This window comes from Heterostelium album, assembly GCF_000004825.1.
Source record: "Heterostelium album PN500 unplaced genomic scaffold PPL_contig8, whole genome shotgun sequence".
Taxonomy (NCBI): Eukaryota; Evosea; class Eumycetozoa; order Acytosteliales; family Acytosteliaceae; genus Heterostelium; species Heterostelium album.
The window spans coordinates 1,105,981-1,128,845 of record NW_008805085.1 but is presented as its reverse complement, the minus strand read 5'-3'; the positions used below and the strand labels follow the sequence as shown (position 1 = coordinate 1,128,845).

The 22,865-nt window shown below is 31.1% G+C and overlaps 13 protein-coding genes across 13 annotated transcripts; 7 read left to right on the top strand and 6 right to left on the bottom strand.

Moving 5' to 3' along the window:
• Window positions 1-40: 40 nt before the first annotated feature.
• On the bottom strand, window positions 41-2,412 carry PPL_04096 (TraB domain-containing protein; the record flags this gene model as incomplete). The annotated part of the gene is made up of 7 exons (XM_020575009.1): window positions 41-631; window positions 705-972; window positions 1,038-1,057; window positions 1,675-1,857; window positions 1,898-2,020; window positions 2,176-2,308; window positions 2,342-2,412. The coding sequence occupies 7 exons, from the start codon at window positions 2,410-2,412 to the stop codon at window positions 41-43; spliced, it is 1,389 nt and encodes a 462-aa protein (XP_020435423.1).
• A 65-nt stretch (window positions 2,413-2,477) lies between these two features.
• On the top strand, window positions 2,478-3,955 carry PPL_04095 (MRN complex-interacting protein; the record flags this gene model as incomplete). Its single annotated transcript, XM_020575008.1, has 2 exons — window positions 2,478-2,930; window positions 3,017-3,955. The coding sequence occupies 2 exons, from the start codon at window positions 2,478-2,480 to the stop codon at window positions 3,953-3,955; spliced, it is 1,392 nt and encodes a 463-aa protein (XP_020435422.1).
• Window positions 3,956-4,202: 247 nt separating this feature from the next.
• On the bottom strand, window positions 4,203-5,588 carry vatD-2 (V0D/AC39 family V-type ATPase subunit; the record flags this gene model as incomplete). The annotated part of the gene is made up of 5 exons (XM_020575007.1): window positions 4,203-4,439; window positions 4,530-4,709; window positions 4,831-5,339; window positions 5,441-5,536; window positions 5,558-5,588. 5 exons carry the CDS (start codon window positions 5,586-5,588, stop codon window positions 4,203-4,205), a joined length of 1,053 nt encoding a protein of 350 aa, XP_020435421.1.
• Window positions 5,589-6,861: 1,273 nt separating this feature from the next.
• PPL_04093 (uncharacterized protein) lies at window positions 6,862-7,898 on the top strand (the record flags this gene model as incomplete). The annotated part of the gene is made up of 2 exons (XM_020575006.1): window positions 6,862-7,745; window positions 7,829-7,898. The coding sequence occupies 2 exons, from the start codon at window positions 6,862-6,864 to the stop codon at window positions 7,896-7,898; spliced, it is 954 nt and encodes a 317-aa protein (XP_020435420.1).
• Window positions 7,899-8,304: 406 nt separating this feature from the next.
• On the top strand, window positions 8,305-9,247 carry PPL_04092 (HAD family hydrolase; the record flags this gene model as incomplete). The annotated part of the gene is made up of 2 exons (XM_020575005.1): window positions 8,305-8,705; window positions 8,782-9,247. The coding sequence occupies 2 exons, from the start codon at window positions 8,305-8,307 to the stop codon at window positions 9,245-9,247; spliced, it is 867 nt and encodes a 288-aa protein (XP_020435419.1).
• Window positions 9,248-9,417: 170 nt separating this feature from the next.
• On the top strand, window positions 9,418-11,091 carry PPL_04091 (uncharacterized protein; the record flags this gene model as incomplete). Its single annotated transcript, XM_020575004.1, has 1 exon — window positions 9,418-11,091. One exon carries the CDS (start codon window positions 9,418-9,420, stop codon window positions 11,089-11,091), a length of 1,674 nt encoding a protein of 557 aa, XP_020435418.1.
• Window positions 11,092-11,381: 290 nt separating this feature from the next.
• On the top strand, window positions 11,382-13,371 carry PPL_04090 (uncharacterized protein; the record flags this gene model as incomplete). The annotated part of the gene is made up of 3 exons (XM_020575003.1): window positions 11,382-12,270; window positions 12,298-13,039; window positions 13,350-13,371. 3 exons carry the CDS (start codon window positions 11,382-11,384, stop codon window positions 13,369-13,371), a joined length of 1,653 nt encoding a protein of 550 aa, XP_020435417.1.
• Window positions 13,372-13,572: 201 nt separating this feature from the next.
• Window positions 13,573-15,071, bottom strand: guaD (guanine deaminase; the record flags this gene model as incomplete). The annotated part of the gene is made up of 3 exons (XM_020575002.1): window positions 13,573-14,118; window positions 14,196-14,967; window positions 15,049-15,071. 3 exons carry the CDS (start codon window positions 15,069-15,071, stop codon window positions 13,573-13,575), a joined length of 1,341 nt encoding a protein of 446 aa, XP_020435416.1.
• Window positions 15,072-15,667: 596 nt separating this feature from the next.
• On the bottom strand, window positions 15,668-17,012 carry PPL_04088 (uncharacterized protein; the record flags this gene model as incomplete). Its single annotated transcript, XM_020575001.1, has 2 exons — window positions 15,668-15,791; window positions 15,865-17,012. 2 exons carry the CDS (start codon window positions 17,010-17,012, stop codon window positions 15,668-15,670), a joined length of 1,272 nt encoding a protein of 423 aa, XP_020435415.1.
• Window positions 17,013-18,131: 1,119 nt separating this feature from the next.
• Window positions 18,132-18,721, top strand: PPL_04087 (uncharacterized protein; the record flags this gene model as incomplete). Its single annotated transcript, XM_020575000.1, has 2 exons — window positions 18,132-18,433; window positions 18,517-18,721. 2 exons carry the CDS (start codon window positions 18,132-18,134, stop codon window positions 18,719-18,721), a joined length of 507 nt encoding a protein of 168 aa, XP_020435414.1.
• A 317-nt stretch (window positions 18,722-19,038) lies between these two features.
• Window positions 19,039-19,446, bottom strand: PPL_04086 (uncharacterized protein; the record flags this gene model as incomplete). The annotated part of the gene is made up of 2 exons (XM_020574999.1): window positions 19,039-19,182; window positions 19,273-19,446. 2 exons carry the CDS (start codon window positions 19,444-19,446, stop codon window positions 19,039-19,041), a joined length of 318 nt encoding a protein of 105 aa, XP_020435413.1.
• A 480-nt stretch (window positions 19,447-19,926) lies between these two features.
• Window positions 19,927-21,267, bottom strand: PPL_04085 (zinc finger MYND domain-containing protein; the record flags this gene model as incomplete). The annotated part of the gene is made up of 3 exons (XM_020574998.1): window positions 19,927-20,127; window positions 20,335-20,539; window positions 20,657-21,267. 3 exons carry the CDS (start codon window positions 21,265-21,267, stop codon window positions 19,927-19,929), a joined length of 1,017 nt encoding a protein of 338 aa, XP_020435412.1.
• A 468-nt stretch (window positions 21,268-21,735) lies between these two features.
• PPL_04084 (uncharacterized protein) lies at window positions 21,736-22,859 on the top strand (the record flags this gene model as incomplete). The annotated part of the gene is made up of 4 exons (XM_020574997.1): window positions 21,736-21,743; window positions 22,170-22,304; window positions 22,396-22,682; window positions 22,768-22,859. 4 exons carry the CDS (start codon window positions 21,736-21,738, stop codon window positions 22,857-22,859), a joined length of 522 nt encoding a protein of 173 aa, XP_020435411.1.
• Window positions 22,860-22,865: the final 6 nt, after the last annotated feature.

Below are 22,865 nucleotides of genomic sequence, written 5' to 3'. Positions count from 1 at the left end.
TTTAAACTTTTATTTATAATACTATTTATTCCATTTATTTTTACTTATTATTTAACATATCTTTAATACCTTGAACATGCATTGCACCTACAACAGCAAGTACTTTGTTTCCTTTGGAATTCAAAATGGTCGATGTAATATTTCTCTCACGATCCAAAAGGAATGCATTGAAAGTCTTTGGTAAATTCTTTGAAAATATCGCTCGCATCTCCTGCAAATTAGCATTTGTCATGACATTCTTAAACTCTTTTTCCAATTCCTCTTCTGTAACGGTTGGTTTTGAAAGTACATTTGCCAATGGTAACATGATATTGCTGAGTCTGGCCAACTCTGATAATACTTGTTCTGAGTTTTGTTGATTCTGATTCTGATTCATTCCGTTCATCATATTACCCATCATGCCATTCATCATATTGCCCATCATACCACCCATCATTTGATTTCCACCAAGCAAAGGCAGTGCTTCCAACATCAAAGTACTAGCAAGATTTCGCATCGTATCATTCACTGGCAAATCACCCAACTCTATCTTGGAACCAAGTAAATCAGCTTCGTTAATCGCAAATTTAAACTCCAAACCAGGAACTATACCCATAACTCTGAATGTATTATAATAGTTTTTCATCAACAACTTTTTTTAAAAACAAAGATATATAAGTAAGTAAGTAATTATTGGATATTCTATTTTTAAAACTTTGACTTACAGCTAGAATATCACCTGGACTACCTCTACCAGATCTAATCATTGCCATGACCTCCATCATTATACTCTGCATTGGACGTGTAGCTTGATAGGGTTCGATGTTCTTTACATGTTGCTCATCCTTCAGCTTATTGTAACGTTGTTGACATAGTTCGAGCACAACAGTATCAGGCTTGACATCTCTAATGAATTGCTTCACCTGATTAGCACTTCGCTTTGATATATGTGATGTACCAATGACAAATACATCCTTATTCGATCTGGGATCTCTATGATAAAAAATTGGGTCATCACCCACTTGTGTAGATAACTCCGAATTGTAGAATCTCTTTACAACATAGTTGTTTCCACAACCTATTATATTTGAAAATAATCTTTGACTACTATTATTATTTATTCCTTTAATTATATTTATCATTTTTGTAATTTAGAATCGAAATTTGATCAAAAAAAAAAAAAAACTATTCATTGATTATTTATTTGTCATACGAATACTACCAAATTAATTTTTTAGCAAATGATTGAGTTAATGATATTTTTATTGTAGATTAACTTTTTCTATTATTTTCCCAGGCCAATAACAAGAGTTGAAGGAAAAGTTGACATACCAAAAAGGGAATGCAATTCGTTGGCAGCTATAAAGTATCTCAGCAGATTTTCATGCTGATTGTTAGCTGCTCAGTATGTCCAAGCAGATTACAAGTAACATGAAAATCTGCTGAAAATAAAAGCTGTGTGTGAGTATTCGACATCTCTTCTGACGTTTGAAAATGATTGAACTTATAATCCTGATGATGTTGTTTAACAAATAATTCTTTAAATTGATTAATAATCATTTTTGCGAATTGATTCTCTTCTTTCATTTCATTTCGGATCTGGGTGTCGATCTCAACATAAGTTTCATCAGTCAACCCATCCTTTGAAATGTCTAAAATAAGTAATTGATGTTTAATTGATTAACTAATAATTACTTTATGATGTGTTAATTCATCCTTTATTTTCAGTTTAAATAAATTTGGATGATCATCTAATGTAAAAACATTATTAATATAATCAAACTTCATTCTACTTATGATAGGTATACCAAGTATACTTTCACATCCATGATCTCGTATCAGGTGTGGTAATAGATTTAGAATTAATAGGGATACCTCCTATCCCTAATTCTAATAAAATGTACTCGGAGATAGTAACCGAACTCTCTATAGCTCTTGCTACTAGTTTCTCTTTGTGACGTTGTGTACCTTCCGGTACTTTTGATTGGTCCAACAAGTTTATTGAAGAACCAGAATCCACTAAACCATTGAAGATGTTACCCTTTAATATAAATTGAATATCGTGGTGACGTTCTTTCGATGATTATCGTGGTTATAGAAGGTCTACTTGGCTTTGGTGAAACAGTCACACTCTCCACTATCACTGGAGCTCTCGCACCGAAAACAACGATTGTCATCATGCAGCTTCTTGATTACATCGGTGGATTTACCAAACTTCTCTGCCATTTGCACATACTTCTCACGAGTCCATCTCTTTGCCTTCTTGGTATCTTCTATGATCCCACTTGATCGATCCAACAAGTTCCAGAGATAGGTCCAAGCTCTGACCCTGAATCAGTGTCTCGCTGTGTCGATAGCTTACTGTCTTGATTTGAATCCTCTCTTAACGCAGTCCAAATACGATTTTATTGGAAATTTTTTTTCTTCTTTCATTTTTTGGAAAACAGAAAAAGTACTAAAAATATATGAAATTCATCTCTATTTTGCTTTTTTGCTTAATGGTAGAATATATTTTGATACAATGTTTTAGTTGCTCTATGTTTCAAGTGAAACAGAAAGCCAAAGTTAATACCTTCAAGTGTGTCATATGCAGTGAGAAACAATCAATCAAAAAGATTTTTGGTATCAGCTATCAAGCAAAGGATTTGAGAGAGCTCGTCAAGAAATACAATCTAGAGGCTGGTCAGAGAAAAGAAAGACAAGAACAACAACAACAAGATGATTATGATGATAACTTTGATTTTAATCTAGAGAATGAGAGTAATAATCATTCTGACAGCTTGAACATCAACAACAACAATTCAACGAAATCAACACCACAACCACAACCACCACCATCATGGAAGCAATTCTTTGATGAAGATCAACATCAAGATCAAACAGATTCAAATAATAATAGAGTTAATAATAATCATAGAAATGAAATTGATATTGATAGTATATATAATATTGTAAGTGATATTATCATTACTATATTTATTTTCTTTCGATTCTAATCTTGATCAATATATCTTGTTATCAATTGATAACACAACAGAATAATGATGATAATGGGGATGATAGATTTGAAATAACAACGGAATTACAATACAATACAAATAGACGACCTTCAAAGAGAGCAGCAAAGCCAAAGGCATCTACTCAAACAACTACAGCTACCAATAGTAGGAAAACATCAAACAACTATGATTCTAAAAGAAAGTTTACTCAGAGCAACAACAACAATGTTGATGATGATGGGGATAACTTTGAATTTGATTTCGATGACAATAGTAGTAGTAGTATAAGTAGTAGTAGTTTTAATAATAATAATAATAATAATAAAAATAATAATGATACAGGACAAAAGAAACAAAGGACAACTTATAATAATAATAGCAATAACAATAGTAACAACAGTACATATATTCAACCTAAAACTAGACCACTAACACTAACTACCACGAAACCAATTACAAGCAATAACAACCGATTACTACCACCGATTACTACAACTACAGTAACTTCAACACCACATTTCTCTTCACAAACATCATCAAACTCTACTTTATCGAATGGTTATATACAAAATCAGCAACAACAACGACAACAATCATATAATAATAATAATATAACTAAACAACCTGTTTTAGATGATCAATTACGCCTAACGAACAAAAGTACGATTTTTTCACAAAAGATTCCTATAAGAGAATCTGTACCATTACCACAAGTATCGAATGTTAAACAAGCACCACAACAACAGAAACAACAATCCAAATTGCTATCAACAGCAACAACAACGACAACAAAGTCAACATCAAACGTGGTGACACAACAACCACCTACAAACTCTAAATGGAATCAATTTATAGATAGTGACGATGAAGATAAAGAGAAAACCGATTATGATCCATATGGACTCAACAATGACAGTGACGATAATGATGATGATGATGATGACAATAACAACTTTGAATTTACACTTGATACATAAATAAATAGAATATTACTCAAAAGAAGAACTAAAGAGATAATCATTATTATTATCATTTTCATTTTTTTTTTGTTAAATAAAGTTTGTAATTAATTTTTAATTACATTTTAATAAAAGCTTTTTTGTTTCTTTTTTCTTTTTTTGATTTGTGTTTTAATTATTGTATGTATGTTTGGTTGATTAATTATTTAATTAGTTTAATTATATTTTGAGTGAGATGATTGCAAAATTGTTGTTGTTATTGATTTTAAAAGATTGGAATAAATTGATCGATTTTTTGTTTCATATTTTGACTTATACACTCGGCAATCCAAACAATATTTCTAATCTCTTGCTCTCTTAATTTAACATAGGCATAGAATACACCATATCCGAATTGATCTTCAAAAGCCATACGATTCAATTGTACCTCATGCTTAAAGAATGAATCTTCCAACGATGTCTCTGCACTGACACCACCTTCAGAGAAGAATGATTTGTATGACTATAATAGCAATAATTATAATAATAAACATGTTAATATATATGTATCTCTTTAATAATAACAATAATAATAATAGTTTTAATAACATACAGAATAAACTTCAAGGATTGAACGAACAGTATCTACATCTTCAGCTTTGCTAAGCTTGGCAGTTCCTTCTGGGTAGAGGAGACCGATGGCTGGATAGAGCTTCTCACGGTCGTCTTTGGTCAATTCGGTTGATCCAAATGAATTTATAGTAATATTAATTGATCTTCTGTCAGCTTCAAACTAAAGATTATAAGATAATAATAATATATATAAGAAAATAAAGTTTGAAACAAGAATAGTTTGTTAGTTTAAATTATTATTAAAATAAAAATGTAAATTTTGTTTTTTTTTTTTTTTTTACCTTCAAAATATCATTCATGATTAAAGAGGTTTGACCACCCAACTCGTTGACATAGTGATAAAAGTCCTCCAAGTAGGCCTTGTATAATGTATTTCTAATGATTTCAATGTTCATTTCATCGAGATCGTCCTCGGAGAGACACTCTTGGACGTATGGAGCGAGTGGAGTATCGATCAACACCATGTTATATAGATCGGCAACGTTGTGAACCACCGAGAGAGTAGCCATCGATTTGAACATACCGAGTGGATGGCACTTGTCTACCAACTCACTGACGTCACGCTCGTGCAAGGTACCTGTGATCAACAGAACGACGTTGTCAATCATGTAACCATAACAAATGTAGTCCATGAAAGTAGCCAATGGCTCGACAGCCTGATTACGGATGTGCATAAACTCATTGACCAACTTTTGTGTTGCCTTCTCTGCAATTGTTGTTGTGTGTAATGGTGATGGTTCACCTGCCAAGAAATCTCCGTAATCTGTTTGACTCAAATGTAATTTCATATCTATAGTTTTTAAATAGCAACAACGACAATAAATAACAACAAGATTGATTAATAATCATTACATTACATCACATAGAAACATAAACAACATAAACACATACCTTCCAAGTTATCACATTGACGTAAATTTGCATAGTCGGCAGCAGTCAAGATACCCTTACGGAAACCTCTAAGGAGACCCTCGAGATAACCGTCATCTTTATTAAAGGTAAACATACTACCATGTTTTCTAGTTGAGAAGAAACCCATCTTTTATATCTTTATCTATATATATTTATAATCTAAATCTGTATCTCTTAACTATTGTCTGTATATATTAACTAATTTTTACTAATAAAACTAACTAATATAATTAAAACTACAACAAATTTGAATAATGATATATATCTGAAATTTTAAAACTTTGTTTTAATTTAACAAAAAAGATTATATAATGATATAATAATAAAAATAAAATAGAAACAAACACTTGGTAAAAAAAAAAAAAACTTTCTTAAAAATCTATTTTTTGTTTGTTTTTTTGAATTTTTTTTGTTATGAGAGAAAAAACCACCGACGAAAAAAAAAAATTTATTTTGCAAAAAAAAATTTAATAATAATACTGACACAAATTAAACTCTGGGCAAAAGAAAATTCATCCTCCACACTGAATTTTTTTGGTTTATCAATCCTGGTTACTTTTTTTTGCCAGAGATTATCAAAACATTCTGTTAGTAGTTGTGATTGGATATTAAAAATAATTATAAAATCAAATCATGAAATAATTTATTTATAAATAAATGAAAAAAAAAAAAACAATAAACCAAATTGTTTGAAGTAATAATAATAATTGTTTCTTTTATTTGTACGTTATACATTCAAAGTCTTGCTTGTAATCATTTATAAAGTTGAAAAACATTGAAATAAAAAAAAAATTAACTTTTTATTATGTATATATCTTTTTAATGTTATTATTATTATTCTATCTATAATTTTTGTTTGTGGATAGGATAGAATAGATAGATGATATAAATTGGAAAAGTAAGAGGAATTCAGAATCTTTTTTATCATTTTTTTCACGATTGAATTTTCTTTTTTGTTTTTTATGATTTCACAATGACCAGAAGAATTTTGTTGACTTTTTTTTTTTTTTTTGTGAAAAAATGATCAATCATATGGGGTAATAAAAATATGTATATTTTGAAGTGACTTGACTGATGCATCACCCTGATTTTGATGATGAAGAAACAAAAAAAAAATGAAAAAAAAAAAAAACAACAAACCAAATTCAATAGTCTTCATTTGTAATTCCTATTGTTGCTAATATAACTGTTATATATATATTTTTATAAAAACTAAACTTTAAACATAAACATAAATATTATATATATATATTTGTGAATTATTAAAAGTTTATCCATTCCACACTTATTTATTAATTCACTCTCACCAAAACACAAAACAAAACAAAACTAAATCATCAAATTTCTTCATATATATAAATCAAATCTTATAATTATTTCACATATATAATAAATACACAATGGCCAAGAAGAAATCAAATTCCACTAATATCAAGCCAGCTACTTTCGAAGTTACTGAATCCGCTGAATTGAAGGAGACTATTGCTGCCCCAACCCAAAAGAAGGCTACCAATACCACCCAAACACCAGCTCCAAAGGCTGCTGCCACACCAGCTCCAGTTGCCGCTCCAACTCCAGCACCAAAGGCTGCTGCTGCTGCCACTCCAGCACCAACACCAGCCCCAGTTGCCGCTCCACTTCTCACCACACCAGCCAAGAAGAGCGAGCCAGTCGTCGAGCCAGTCGATGCCGCCGCCTCAGAATCAAAGAAAGAGAGAAAACCAAAGGTATTCCAACCAGTCCAAGCCAAGGCACAAACAAAGATCTCTGGAAACTCATTCATCTCGGTGCTCGGTCTCGATGAGGACGGTCCCATCAACAAGGACGACATCAACAAAGAGAAGAACGAAAAGAAACTTTTGCAACAACAGCTACTACAAAAACAACAACAAAAGAAGAACAACAAGAAGCAACTCTCAGCCAAGCAAATCGCCGATATGAAACAACAGAAGGCACGTGAAGAGGAGAAGTTGCTGTCGACTGCCAAATCGAACGACTCCAACAAGCAAGAGTCAACCACCAAGACTGTACAAAAACAACAATCACAGAAATCCGCCACCGTCTCCAAGAAACAACAGGTCCAACAAAACTGGATCGTCACCCTGATGGAATCACTCATCGTACCAGGTGTGCCATCATCCGTCTATAAGATTATCGCCGTCTGTCTCGTAGGTATTTTAACTATTTCAATGGCTACTTTGGCTGCTTCCGGTATCAACAATAGTCTTATGTACATGCTTATCCTTGCTGGTCTTGTAATTGGTCTTGCTATTGCCTTATTTGTGTAAGTTTATTTCATTTTGCTGTAATATGATAAAATCAAACAAAAACAATTAACTAACCTCACTTTATTAACTTTATTTTCAGTTTTGTTGGTGTCTCCTCAACTGGATCAACAGCAAAGAGCTCAAAGAAACAAACAAAGAAGACCAAATAAATAAATCAAAATAAAAAAAAAAAAGTAAAAAGAAAAAAATGACAAATTAATAAATGAAATTAAAAATCAAATCAAAACATACATATATCTAATATTTTTTAAATTCAACAAAAAAAAAAACAATCTAATCTACCATTTTTATTACTATATCAGTAAATCTTACACTACTTCTTCTTTTTTGTTGAAACAACCGAAAAAGAACACTTAAATTAATTAAAAAAAAAATAATAAAAACGAAAAAAAAAAATTAATTAAATTGGGGGTTAGTTGTGTTCTGAGTCATGACTTAACCCTAAAAACATATAAATTATAGTTTATTATAAAAACTAGATATTTAAATAAAAAGTAATAAGAAAAGTGTAAAAATAATATAAAAAGATATAGAAAAATAGTATATAATATAATAATGGTTAGTTTTCAATATAGATTAGTTGCATTGGATTTAGATGGTACTTTGTTGAATAGCGATAAGAAAGTCAGTGAGAATACAAAGAATGTTTTGATGTATTTACAACAGCATCATCCTGATGTTGAAATCGTTCTTGCTTCTGGTCGTGCACCATATCTTGTCATCCCGACAGAGACAGACTGTGGTGTAGATTGTTCGCTCATCGGATACAACGGTGGATTGTGTCTCTCCAAGAAGGCAGAGGGTAGAACCACCATCTTTGAGAAAGCAATTCCAGCCGACCGTCTCATTGACATCTATAAATACGTAGAGGACAATAACCTCTATCTCAACGTCTACGGTGACGGTATAGTCTACGGTGTGAAAAGACAAATTGAAAAAGCAAATAACTATTCAACGTAAGTGTTAATGTTAATTATTATGTTTTTGTTTGTTATTATAACTAATCAATCATTGTAATATTTATTTATACAGGATGACTGGTGCAAAATATAGTTTTGTTGATTCATATTTCGAATTGAAACCCGAGTTGAATCCAATGAAGTGTTTGATTATTACAGAGTCGGAGGAGGAGTGCGATAGACTGCTAGAGACATTGACACCGATCTTCTCGGATCTGAGTCTGGTCAAGTCGAATTGTTTCTCAAAGACATGCAAGCAATATTATGTCGAGTTTTTGAAGAATGGTGTCAACAAAGGATTGTCGGTACGCGAGTTTTGCAATCTAAAGTCTATTCCGGTCGAGCAGATGGTTGCCTTCGGTGATGCCGAGAACGATATCGATATGCTAAAGATTGCTGGTTTGGGTATTTGTTTGGGTAACGGTAACGATGCAACAAAGGCTCACTCTGACAAGGTATCCTCTTACACCAACGACCAAGACGGTGTCGCTAGAGAACTAGTGGAGTTATACAATCTTCCAAAGGATCTCATTAAATAAAATATCAATCAATCAATTAATTAATTTATAAACAACAACTATTCTGTTCAAGCAATTTGAGACAGTTCACACACTTTCCAATGATCAAAAATTGCCGATTTAAATAACCAAATTTATTGATTGGACTTGATCATCAAAATTATTTTTTTATATTTGTAAAACAGTTAAATATGAATAATAGTAATAATAATAATTTTTGTGGAAGTCATAATAGATGTACTGATTTCATTTGTTATGATTGTAATGTTTTAATGTGTGCTGCTTGTGCATCACAACACTCACGTCATAACTTTGAGCATATTGATAATATTAAATCATATATTAATAATATTACTGTAGATACGACGACCACCACCAATAGTGATAATGATAATAGTAATAGTACCTTTTCAGGATTAAGAGATATCCAGTCAAGCATTAAATCAACATTCGATACTTTGAAATCTAAAGTCAAGGAGTATGAACAGTTACAACAGACCGAGAATGAAATATCAAGTAAATTCAAAGAGCTTCATGATTTCCTTGTTGTTGAAGAACACAAGCTAAAGGCACCAATCATAGATGGCAAAACACAGCTAGAGCAACAAATAGATAAACAAATAATAGTGATGAAATCATTGAATTCTATCAATAATCGAATCACAAACACTCAACCAAATGATAAGAATTTAGATCAAGCTGATTCACAATCATCTTCTTCTATATCACCAGATATAGTAGAGAGTTATCAAATATCAACAATAATAACATCGATTTCACAATCATCAAATCACAATGAATTCATTCAAAACAACAAAAATACTGTGTTTTATTTGGATGATTCCAACAAGTTAAACAGGTTAGACAAAGATGATAGTTCGATTTTAAATATATTACTCGAGAACAACAGTATTATTAAATTAAATAGTGTTAGTGAGCGCGATCAACAATTAAGATCACAGCAATATAAATTGATTGTCAAAAATGAACAAATCAATCTCATCAAGAATCAAATTCAATCATCAATTAAATTGGAATTATTGAACCAACCATATATATTCTCAACTGATATGAATGGTAAAATATCAATCATCAATATTAAAGATCCAAACAACATTCATTTTGAACAAATAAAGATCGAAATGACATATTCATTTCCTCCATACAATTCGAATGTCAATGTTGGTGACTTTATCTACATGTTTGGTGGTGCAAAATCGAGACACAGTATATTTACAAAATATTCAGTCCGCAATAGATCGCTGGAAACTAATGAAATGAGAGGTGTTGATAAGTGCGCCTATATATCGGCTTGCTACGATGGTCTAGATCATATCTATTTGTTCGATGGATATAAAACACCAAAAGCAAATATCTACAGATACAACATAAACAGTTCAACATTCGAGAAATATTCAACAATCAATCTCGATGGAACTTGCCATCATTTCACATTCTTCTTCAAAGACTTTATCTATGTCTTCACACCAGCGATCCAAAAGATTTTAAAATTTGACATAAACAACAAATCAACAATTGACCTACCAATTGGAGTACCAAAATACACATCGAGAGGAGTATGTACCGACGGCAATGGCAACATATATGTCCAATCAGAATTAGGATTACATCGAATCAATATTGAAACCAATGAGATCAAAATATTTGACAACAGTAAAATCAACACGAGTTACAAACATCACAACTTGATCTATCATTCGATAGATGACCAAAGCTATATTTATTCACTCCTAGGAAAAGATAGAAATTTTATTTTCTCTATTGAAAATGGTACATGGGAAAAGATTCTCCAAGATGATCAGTCTGATCGATCGGAATGCGCCAGCACATTGTATCGTCTATAGTTAATATTGCTTCCTAAATTAAATATAATCAACTATTTTAAATAAAAAAAATATTGGATTTTACAAATTATTTCTCTAAACTCATGTGTGATCTGCTATCGATTTTGAAGTTCATATTAATTAATTTCTATTTTAAATAATCATTAAATAATTATTAATTTATTTTTTTGTAATTTTTAGTTCAAAAAAAATAGAGTGAAGAGGGAAACAAGAAATTCTACTCATGCTCAAAAAAATAAATGCCCGATTTGTTCAAAACATTTTTAAATTAAATTTATTAACAGTTAAATATGAATATTAATAATAATTTTTGTGGAAGTCATAATAGAAGTACTGATTTCATTTGTTATGATTGTAATGTTTTAATGTGTCCTGCTTGTGCACCACAACACTCACGCCACTCATTCGATCATATTGATAATATTAAATCAAATATCAATAGAGTTACTGTAGATACGACCAGTACCACAAATAATGATAATGATAATGATAATGATAATAGTAATAATATCTTATCAGGATTAAGAGTTCAAGCAAGTATTCAGTCAACATTCGATGCTTTGAAATCAAAAGTAAAGGAGTATCAACAATTACAACAAACCGAGAATGAAATATCAAACAAATTCAAAGATTTACATGATTTCCTTGTTGTCGAAGAACACAAGCTAAAGGTGCCAATCGTCAGTGGCAAAGCACAGCTCGAACAACAAATAGATAAACAAATCATGGTCATGAAATCTTTGAATTCTATCAATAATCGAATCACAAGCATCCAACCAAAGGATAATATAGATCAATCCGATTCACAATCATCTTCTCTATCGATATCACCAGATACAACGGAGAGTTATCAAATATCAACAATAATAACATCGATTTCACAATCATCAAATCACAATGAATTCATTCAAAACAACAAAAATACTGTGTTTTATATGGATGGCACCAACAAGTTAAACAATGATGATCATTCCATTTTAAATATATTACTCGAGCACAACAGTATACTCAAGTTGAATAGTGTTAGTGAATACGATCAACAACCAAAACCACAACAGTATCAATTTATTGTAAGCAAAGCGCAAATCAATCTCATCAAGAATCAAATTCAATCATCAATTAAATTGAAACTATTCAATCAAAACAGACAATCATATATATTATCAACTGATACAAATGGTAAAATATCCATTATTAATATTTCAGATATAAAAAACATTCATTTCGAGAAACAAAATATAGAAATGACGAACACATTTCCATACAATTCTGGCGTCAATGTTGGTGACTTTATCTACATGTTTGGTGGTTTGAAAACGAAACATAATAATTTTACAAAATATTCTATAGGCAATAAATCATTAGAAACTAATGAAATGAAAGGCATTGATAAATGTTCTTTTGTATCAGCTTGCTACGATGGCCATGATCATATCTATTTGTTCGATCGATATAATTCACCAAAAGCAAGTATCTACAGGTACAACATAAACAGTTCAACATTCGAGAAATATTCAACAATCAATCTCGATGCAACTTGCCATCATTTCACATTCTTCTTCAAAGACTTTATCTATGTCTTCACACCAGCGATCCAAAAGATTTTAAAATTTGACATAAACAACAAATCAACAATTGACCTACCAATTGGAGTACCAAAATACACATCGAGAGGAGTATGTACCGACGGCAATGGCAACATATATGTTCAATCAGAATTAGGATTACATCGAATCAATATCGAAACCTATGAGATCAAAATATTTGACAACAGTAAAACCAAAACAGATTCCAACCACAGTTTGATCTATCTTTCAATAGATGGCCAAAGCTATATTTATTCACTCCGAGGAAAAGATAGAAATTTTATGTTCTCTATTGAAAATGGTACATGGGAAAAGATTCTCCAAGATGATCAGTCTGATCGATCGGAATGCGCAAGCACATTGTATCAACTATAAGTTTTATTACTCAAAATTTAAAAATTAAAAAAAAATTATTCATCATTTTATCCAGTTCTCTAATCTAAATATTCTTTAAATAAAATCTAAACAATTATCATAAGAAATAAATAATACATTGTAGTTTTGTTTTTTTTATTTTAGTTTTTGATTTAAAGATAATAAATGCATAAGATTTTTATTTTATCTGGAGAGAAAACCAAAGTCTTTTCTTTTATACTTTAAGCTAGACCAATTAATATGAAAAGAAGGGAGTTTTCAAACTTCTAACTTATCCAAAGAATATTATTATAATAGAGTCGAATCCATCCTATTCTAAACAATTTCAAAGAGAAGCTCTAAAAACAACGGTAAATAAAATTAAATAAAATTACTTAATTAGTTATTTTGATGTACTTTTATTTCTAGTTTGATTTTAAACTGCTTCTAAAATCAATAGAAAAAAAAAAAACAAATATTATGAAAAAAAATTTCAAACAGCTGCATATTTCAAGAATGATTTAAATTATTTTTTATTTTATTAGATAACTTTTCTTCCTTTGACATATACACTGTCTACATTACGATCATCACCATTGAAAATAAACTTTTGGAAGATATCGTGAGTGGTGTCGGCTTCAAAGACATCGAATGGTGAGTTGGCAGAGAATGGATCGATGACTTGTGCGTCGAATTCCTTGCCGGGCAAGAAGTTTCCTATACGATCGGACAGCTCAACTACCTTGCTACCACCGACGGTTGCAAGGTAGAATGCTTCCTCGTAGCTAAGTGGAGTGTGTGACTTATCGTGGAAGAAGATCGAGTTTGAACATTTCAAAGAGTCTTTGATAACAGTGAGAATGCTGCTGCTGTATCCACCACTGATATCAGTACCCAAACCAAGTTTAATATTCTTTCGCAACACTTTTCTAACGTCCATTGCACCGCTACCCAAAGTAAAGTTTGACACTGGACAATGTGAAATACCAGCTTCACACTTTTCAAATGTATCCAACTCCTCATCGCTCAAGTGAATTGCATGAGCCATAATTGTTTTCTTATTTAACAAATCAAAATGTTTATAGACCTAAAAAAAAATGTTTGGACAGTTAGTTAATGAACTCATTTGTTTGTTTTGTTTTGCTCGGCTAGGTTTCAACATACATCGGTATATGATTTCAATTCTGGAAAAATTGATTTAACCCAAGCAACTTCATCTATATTCTCAGAGATATGTGATTGAATCATTGTTCCTTTATCTTTGGCGATGACACCAAGTTCCTTAAGGAGGTGGTCGGTGCAAGTTGGAGCGAATCTTGGTGTGATAATTGGCTGGACCAATGGATTTCCACGTTTATTTAGTTCTTCGATGTATTGTTTGGTGGATTGGATCGATTGTTCGGTGGTTTCTACGTAGTGGTCCGGTGAATTACGGTCCATACAAACCTTTCCGATGAATGCACGCTGTCCACGCTCTCCGACAATGTCGGCCAGCAACAGAGTTGCATCCAAATGAATGGTGGCAAAGTAACAACATGTGGTTGTACCGTTTTTCAACATACGATCGACTACCTTGGTGTAGACATCACGGGCAAACTTGAGTTCACGGAATTTCGATTCCACTGGGAATGTGTATTTCTCGAGCCATTTCAGTAGTGGCAAGTCAGTACCGGTACCGGCATTGTGGTATTGTGGTGCGTGTGCATGAGTATCGATGAATCCTGGAATCAAGAACTTCTTGCCAAGATTGACGACCTGCGAGTCTGTGAATGAATATTCCTTTGCAATCTCACCAAACACTTGGTCATCGGCGACGTCTCTCTTGAGGAAAACAATCGATCCACTCTCACCGACACCCAATGCAGCATTCTGTAATATCTCAACATTGTTTATCTCCAATGAATGAATAATAGTTCCTCTGAAAACCTTTGAAATTCTAACAAAAAATTAGAAAATTAAAAAATGAAACATATTTAAAAAAAGTTTTAATTATACAATTTCAATATAAAAAACTTACTTATTTGCAACATTTGAAATCATTTTCTAAATATCTATCTATCTCTTTTATATATGTTTTTATATAATAATATGATATAACTAATATATATTAATAATAATAAATGAATTAATAAATAACTAAACTAAAATGATTGATTAGTCTATGTGTGATGTTAATTTAATATAAACAATATGAAAACAACAATATGTTATTATCTTGTGTTTAAAAGTTAGAAAAAATATGTATATTGAGTGTTTTACAATTTTTACAAAAAATACAAACAAAAATGAAACAAATCATTTATTTAAAATATATTTTTTTGATCTTAATCGAAATTTTTTAAATGCATTGCAATTGTTGTGTTGGCTTGCAAAAAAAATGATTATCAAAAAAATCTAACCTTTTTGTTTTCCCAAAGACATTATTGCAAAAATAACAGTAGAAATTTCACTAAAATCTTTAGATATTAATGATGATTATACAGCTTGTCAAGTCAGGGATTGATGTGGGAATCATAAGGAATCTTAGATAGTGGGTGGACATTGTGTAGCAAAGATATCATAAAATATTAATGATAATTAAAGAATTGAACATCAATAGGTAGGAAGATCTTTAGTTAAAACAGTTTTGTTTTATTTTAGAGTAGTAATTCCAATGATTGTTCCAAAAGTGAAAGTTGTAATTTCTTTGATTCGATTTCATTTTCTATTTCTTGTCTTAAAATATTGTTGCTATTATTACTGTTTAGTTGTTGAAGTTTACTAAAAGAATAGAATATTTGTTGTTAGAATATAACTCTTAAGAATTTAACTAGTTGATATTGTTATGACATACCTATATAGAACATTCATTTCTCTTTCTAAAGCTTGTCTTATAAGATTTAGATTGGTTGAGAGCTGTTGTTTTCTGTTCGATGCAATCGTACTGTTCATGTTGATACTACTGTTACTCATCATTCTAGATGATTCTTGATTATTATTATTATTGGATACATTTACATTGTTATGACTATTACCGTTATTGTTATTGTTATTAATGTTTTGATGATTATTATTATTTTGATTATTAAATGTATCAGAATAACTGTTGTTATTACTGTGATATCTGTAAATATTAGTTGGACTAACTAAATTGGTGTTTTGAATATTATTATTTCTGTTTTGATTGTTGTTGTTGTTGGTATTATATACATGACTATATTCATCAATGAAATGTAATAGTTTGTTGGTTCTCTCTTCAAACTGATCAATACTATCGAATGAATCATTATTCTGTTGTTGTTGCTGTTGCTGGAATTGAAATTCGCTACTATCATCATCTTCTTCTTGTTGTATCTGTGTCTGTGTAAATCTTGATGGTGTATTTGTATTTGTAGTTAAATTGTTTGTTGAAGATGAAGATGATCTTCTTGGTGATGATATTGATGTTGCTGGCGATTGTGTAGATAGTCTATTCGGAGTTCTATTGGTTGTCGGTCTATTCGGAGTTCTATTTGTAGAGGTCGATGATGGTGATAATGAATGCGATGAAATTGAAGATTGAGGTATTGGATCACGATCTACATCTACTATATTACTATTACTATTATTATTGCTATTGATATCGTTGGTACTACTATCTATATCTGTAGAGGTATGGTTATTGTGATAGTGACTATTGCTATTGTCATCGGTAGACAAACCACTATCATCTAGATGTAAATCAGAGAAATCAGGAAGTGAAGAGTTGTTTGACGTATTTAACATTGAAGAGGAATGAGAAGAAGAAACTGATGATGATGATGATGAAGGTAAAGCAGAGCGATAGTGACTATTGTTATTGGTACGTGATATTCCATGATCATTTAGAGTGTTATTGATATTATTACTATTGTTGTTGGTAACTCTAGATTTCTGTGGACTCTGTCTAAGTACGAATCTCATCGCGGTAGGAGACACCGACGACAACGACGATGAAGATGATTTAATACTATTATCATACATCATAAATTGTTTTTTGTTTTTGTTGTTTTTGAAGCAATAACTACCTTAACTTTGTCATTCACACACTGCAAATAAATGAACTTCTAAATTTGTGTTTTATTAATAAATCATATTTTTTTTTTTAAGAAACAGATCATTTTTGTCCTGAAAAAAACAATCATCAAAAATCAAACACTTACAAATAAAATAGAGATGACTCATTTTACCCAAGGTTGTTCGGCTTTATAATCCACACCTGTTAGTATATCAATTTTAGATAAGATATATCTCAAATGATGTCAATATTGATAATAAATTCAAATTTTAGTGCCTATATTGAAAATCACATTTATTTCAATAAATCACAAATATTTGGTGTCTCATGATTCACTTTTGCAAACCCTGGCATGTTATTTCCAAAGGATGTTGGAGGAATAGACAAGAGAGCTATTACTGATCTCGGTATATATTCGCTTTCTCTGATATATTTAACAAAAGATTCAACTACTTTTCTTGTAGAATAGGACTAGAACTTGTAGGGTTGTAGAGAGTTTGAAAGAGCACGTACATCGAGTGAGGCCACCGACAGCTTGAGTATGTCATTAAAATCAACTGTTTCTTCTTTATCAGTGACTGTCTTGTATGTATAATGACCAAAACCTAGAAACTAAACTTGACATGATCGTATTCATGACAACATACATGTAGAGGGAGCTCTAGAGAATATGGAATTTCGTGGCTTAAACATTTTGGCATTGATTCGCTGTGTACACTAATTAATTAAACTTGCGAAAAGTAATGTTTCAACGTCCTTCGGATAAATCATCAGTTCAACCTTGGGTAGAATGCGTCATCTCTTTATCCACCACTCTAAATAAATAAATAAATTGTATTAAATAAATAATTTAAATATTATTCTAAAAATCAATTAAATTGGTTAAATTAAAAATAAAAATAAAAATAAAATCAATAAAAAACGAGAGATAAATTTATCATTCGTTTTTTTTTTCTTTTTAGTAGTAATTATTATTTTAATTAATTACAATTATTAAAAAAAAATAAATAATACTAGTAGTAGTTCAATCATAATAATTATAATAACAAACTAAGATTTGTGATTAGATATAAGAAGAGTGATAGATGAGTCACGCTCGTAAGCATGTCACAATAACAGCATTGAACTCTGAAATTCTACCGGACGAAGGTCAATCGATCGTAAAGATCATCGGACTCAGAGGTGGTAATATCACAGACGTTCAGTATGCCAACGGTTCCACTGTACTCGCTATGATACCCTCGAAATTCAAGGGAAAGCTCTGGATCAAAAAGGGTGCATACGCTATCATCGAGAAAGAGGATGAAACCACAAAGAAGATTCGTACATCTATCGTACATCTTTTGACACCCGACAATGTTAAATACATAAAGAAATCAAATGAATGGTAATTATAATAATAATAATTAAAGAATTAATATACAATCAATCAATCAATCAATCTAACAATAACATGTTATTTATATTAAGGCCAATTGAATTTACAGAAGAACCTAATGATCGTAATCAAATCAATATGAATCAAATGAATGATGACAGTGATAGCGATGGTGGATTAGATGATCTTGGTTTTACAAATAGAAATCATAGAGGTGTACAAGATAGTGATACTGATGACGATGAAGAAGAAGAAGAAGATGATGATGAAGATGAAGAGGAAGAAGATACTGACTGACCGATCTAGTTAGTTTGTTAATCAAATTTGTAATATTTATTAAATAAATCAAATTAATACTATAAAACAATATATATAATTGTATACAATGTTTTTATTAAAAAAAAGATAACTAAGTCTAGTTTATTTTATTTTAATTAAAAAGTAAAGATTAATTTTTATTTATACAAAATCCCCAATTGTGTTAAGGATTAGTAGTAGAGATCGATATATTTATATTTTAATTTGGTTTTGTTTCTAAAGCTTAAAGATTGATTTGATGGATGATGGAAGGTAGTTTACATAAATAATTCAAGTTTATTATTATTTTGGATTATTTACTTCTTCTTCTTCAATGATTCGAGTTTCTCTTGCAAGTCTTTGATTTGCTTCTCTACTTGATCGATTTCCTTATCTTTTGAGTCTTTCTTTTCGGCCTTCTTTTGTTTCTTTTCGTTTTCTTCTTTTTCCTTGTCCATTTTCTAATGTGTTTTACGTAATAATAATAAAAATATGTTAATATTACAAAACTTAATAATATATAATCATTTTTTTAGTTGCAATTTACTTACCTCCTTGAACTTCTTCAAATCTTCCTTCTCCTTCATTCTGACGTATTCAGTCTCGAGAGCATCCTCTCTGTCTTTGATAGAGTCCTTGCTTCTGGCCATAAAGACATTGGATGAAGTAGCCAATCTTGGTCTAAGTACAGATGTACGTGTTACAACAGTTCTAAGCATAGACATGATTTAAATATATATTTTATTTATTGATAATTGAAAAAAATAATTGTGATGAAATGAATTTTAAGTGTGTTTTATGTTTTTGATGTTCGCAATAATTAAAAAAAAATGAAAAAAAAACAAAAATAATTTAAAAAATAAAACCAATAAATTATTTTTTGTCAAGGACTTGATCATCATTTTTTTGTAAATTTTAAAAAAAAAAAAAAAACAAAGGTTTGCACTGTTGGTTCCAACATTTTAAAGATTTTGATGTTTTTTTTTGATTTTTATTTGTTTGACTTTTTTGTCTTACACACTATTATGTAAGATTGGAATGTCATTCTTGTGTGACCGACCAAAATATGATATATATTTAGCAGTAGCATCTAGATGATGATGATGACGATATTTTTGTTATTGTTGTTGTTAGTTTATTTTATTATATTTGGACAAATTGTTTTGTTTGATGTGATGTGTGGAGTTGAATGATGTTGTTGCAAATCAATCAGTTATCACAGTATCGGGTGTTGCGTTGATTTGTGATTCTGACGATGATGTCTGTGACTGTGATTGTGATTGCGATGATTGTGATATTTGTGATTGTGTTGTTTGTGATTGATTTTCCTCAGTCGATTTTACAAGTGATACTGGTGTGTCTTCAGTATTGGTAGTATTGGTATCTAATGCCTCATCTTCAAGACACTTTTCACAACGGCAGTGGAATAGGTATCCCTCTGACAGTTTATCTCTTCGCACCTTGAGTGGCGCCGATGTGTCGATGTAACTGATGCACAGCTCTTCGTCGGCCTTGACCGCTCTCATCAGTGAACACTCGACCTCCAGGGTGTTGTCGACCACCCAGTAGTTGACATTGGGATTACAATTGTGATTGAAAAACGAATTTCTCACGTAGACACCGCAGCCGCGCGACTCTCCATTGCCACCAGCCTTTGGACGTCCCTGAATGTAGAATGCATTGCACCGATTTCTCAAGATAACATTGAGCAGATCGATTTCATCTTCTTTTCTACCGGTGTATCGCTTTGCCAATATCATAACCTTATTGCAAATCCAATGTAACAAACTCTCTTTTAGTGTTGGACAAAATGAATTTCTGGAAAATGATAAAAAAAATTAATGTGTCAAATTAATGTCAATTATTATTGTTAACAATTTGAATAATATCATTCACTCATTATTATCAAACAATTGTAATAACTAACTAACTTACATGTTGGAAACTAATTGTTCATAATCACGATATCTCAATCCATTCTCTTGGGGTATGGCTGTTTTCACTTTGTATTTGGAATAGGGAGAGTCTTGTTCGTTGAGCGATAGTTCCAGCCATTTGCGGGAGAGTGTACGCACGAGCAGCTTGACTTCGGAGATGAGTGAGTCGGTGTACTCGTTGGTATCAAAGTGCTCAAAGATGGCGCATTCCAGGTTGTGTTGGAGTGCGTCGAGCTGGCGACACTCGTCGGAGCAGTAGCCGACGTAGTTGCAACGCTCGCACATCACAAAGTATTCGGGTTCGTCTTCGCTCTGCTGCGAGGTGAGTGGCACCTCGAGGAAGCACTGCTGGCACACAAAGTTCTTAGCGGTGGTGTCGACCGCCCACACATAGGGCAGATCATGCAGAATGACGGTGCTCTCCTCCATATCGTTAGTAGCGACAATGTAACGACCGTTGATCGGATGCGACATCACCTTTATATTGTAATCACCGTGCCATGTTTTGTAGTCTACCTTCTTTTTGGTTGGTGTAGGTAGTGGAGGTGTTGTTGTTGCTGTTGTTGCTGTCTTTGTTGGTGATGCTGATGCTGATGCTGTTGTAGACATTGTTGTTGTTGTTGACAGATTTGTTTTGTTATAATGATTGATTGATTATGATATTTATATGACAGATTTGATTATTTTTTGTTTTTGACTTGTTTGACCTGACCTGATTGTGTGTTAGTGTTGGTTGGTTGTTTAGTTGTGTGTGTGTGTTTGATTGTTTTATGAGCCAGATAGGGTGCGTTTTTATTTTTTATTTTTTTGCAGATTGAAATTGAAAATGATGATAATATTGTTATTACTAATTTACAAGAATAAATAAATAAATAAATAAATAAAACTATATATTTTATAAGGTGTATATATGATATGGTATGTATTTTAGAATATAATGATAAAAATACAACTATTATAACTAATACTTAAATGACTAAAATACAATAATTGTATTATTATCTAATTAGCAGAAAAAAACTTTAAGATGACTAATTTGTATTTACACCAAATGAAAGTAAAATTGTCAAAAAAAAAATGAGTGGGTGTATCTTTTTGAGTTGACCCACACAATCGGGGTAAATTTTATTTTAATTTGATATTTTTGTTGTTTTTTTTTAAAAAAAATGGTTTTGATTTGAAGTTATTTTCAATGAATGACCCTTATTTTATTGTTGTTGGTAACAATCAAAGTTTGATAACAACAAATATTATTACAAATAAGAATCATTCTTTTGATCAAACTTATCATCTGTTATAAGTTATTGACTTACTTTTGAGATTTTAGTTCATTCATTCATTTTTCTACACTTTTCTTTTTTTTTTAAAAAAAAACAATGAAAAAGAAAAAAAAGAAAAAATAAATTGGTAAATCAGCTGAGAAAATAATTCTTTTGTTGTCCATTATAATTAGATATTAATATCATAAGAATCGGGTTTAGTTATTTTAATTTTTGTATATATATTTAAAGTAATATTATGGCTGATATCTATGTAATAAGAAATCTTCCTTATAACTTGGAGGAAATAAAGTTGCAATCGTTGATCACACAATCATTCACTCAAGAACAAGTGCAAATAGTTGAGTACACACAAGGTTTTGCAGGGTAATTACGTTATTCATTAATAATATTATTAACAAAGCGCGCAAAACAAATTAATAAAATGTTGTTTACATTTTATCATTTATTTATATAGTCCAAAAGAGAATGTAGCTACTAGATGTTATGTTAAGATTAACAAGTCGAGTGTTGATGCTTTCATCGATTATATGGATGGTCGACCTTTTGTAAATAGTAGAGGTGTCGAAGAGCGATCGACTCTCGAAAAAGTCATCTACTACCTGAGTGTAGCTAGACCGGCAAACAATAAACACAATAACACTGTCGAGACATCAAAGACCTACTTGTCATTCCTCCAACAGCTTAACGCACCAGAAGTACAACCACCAAGTTTAGAGTCATTAGTAAACTCTATTGAAAAGAGTATGTTAATATTATTGTTATTGTTATTGTTAACTAACTAACTAACTTACTAACAAACAAACAACTAACAAATATATAAAAATAGAACAACAACCTACTTCATTGATTATCGAAGAGTTAAGAAAGAAAAAGTCAGGAAAGAAGAAATCAAAGTATTCAAAAAAGGGAAAAGGTTAAATACTT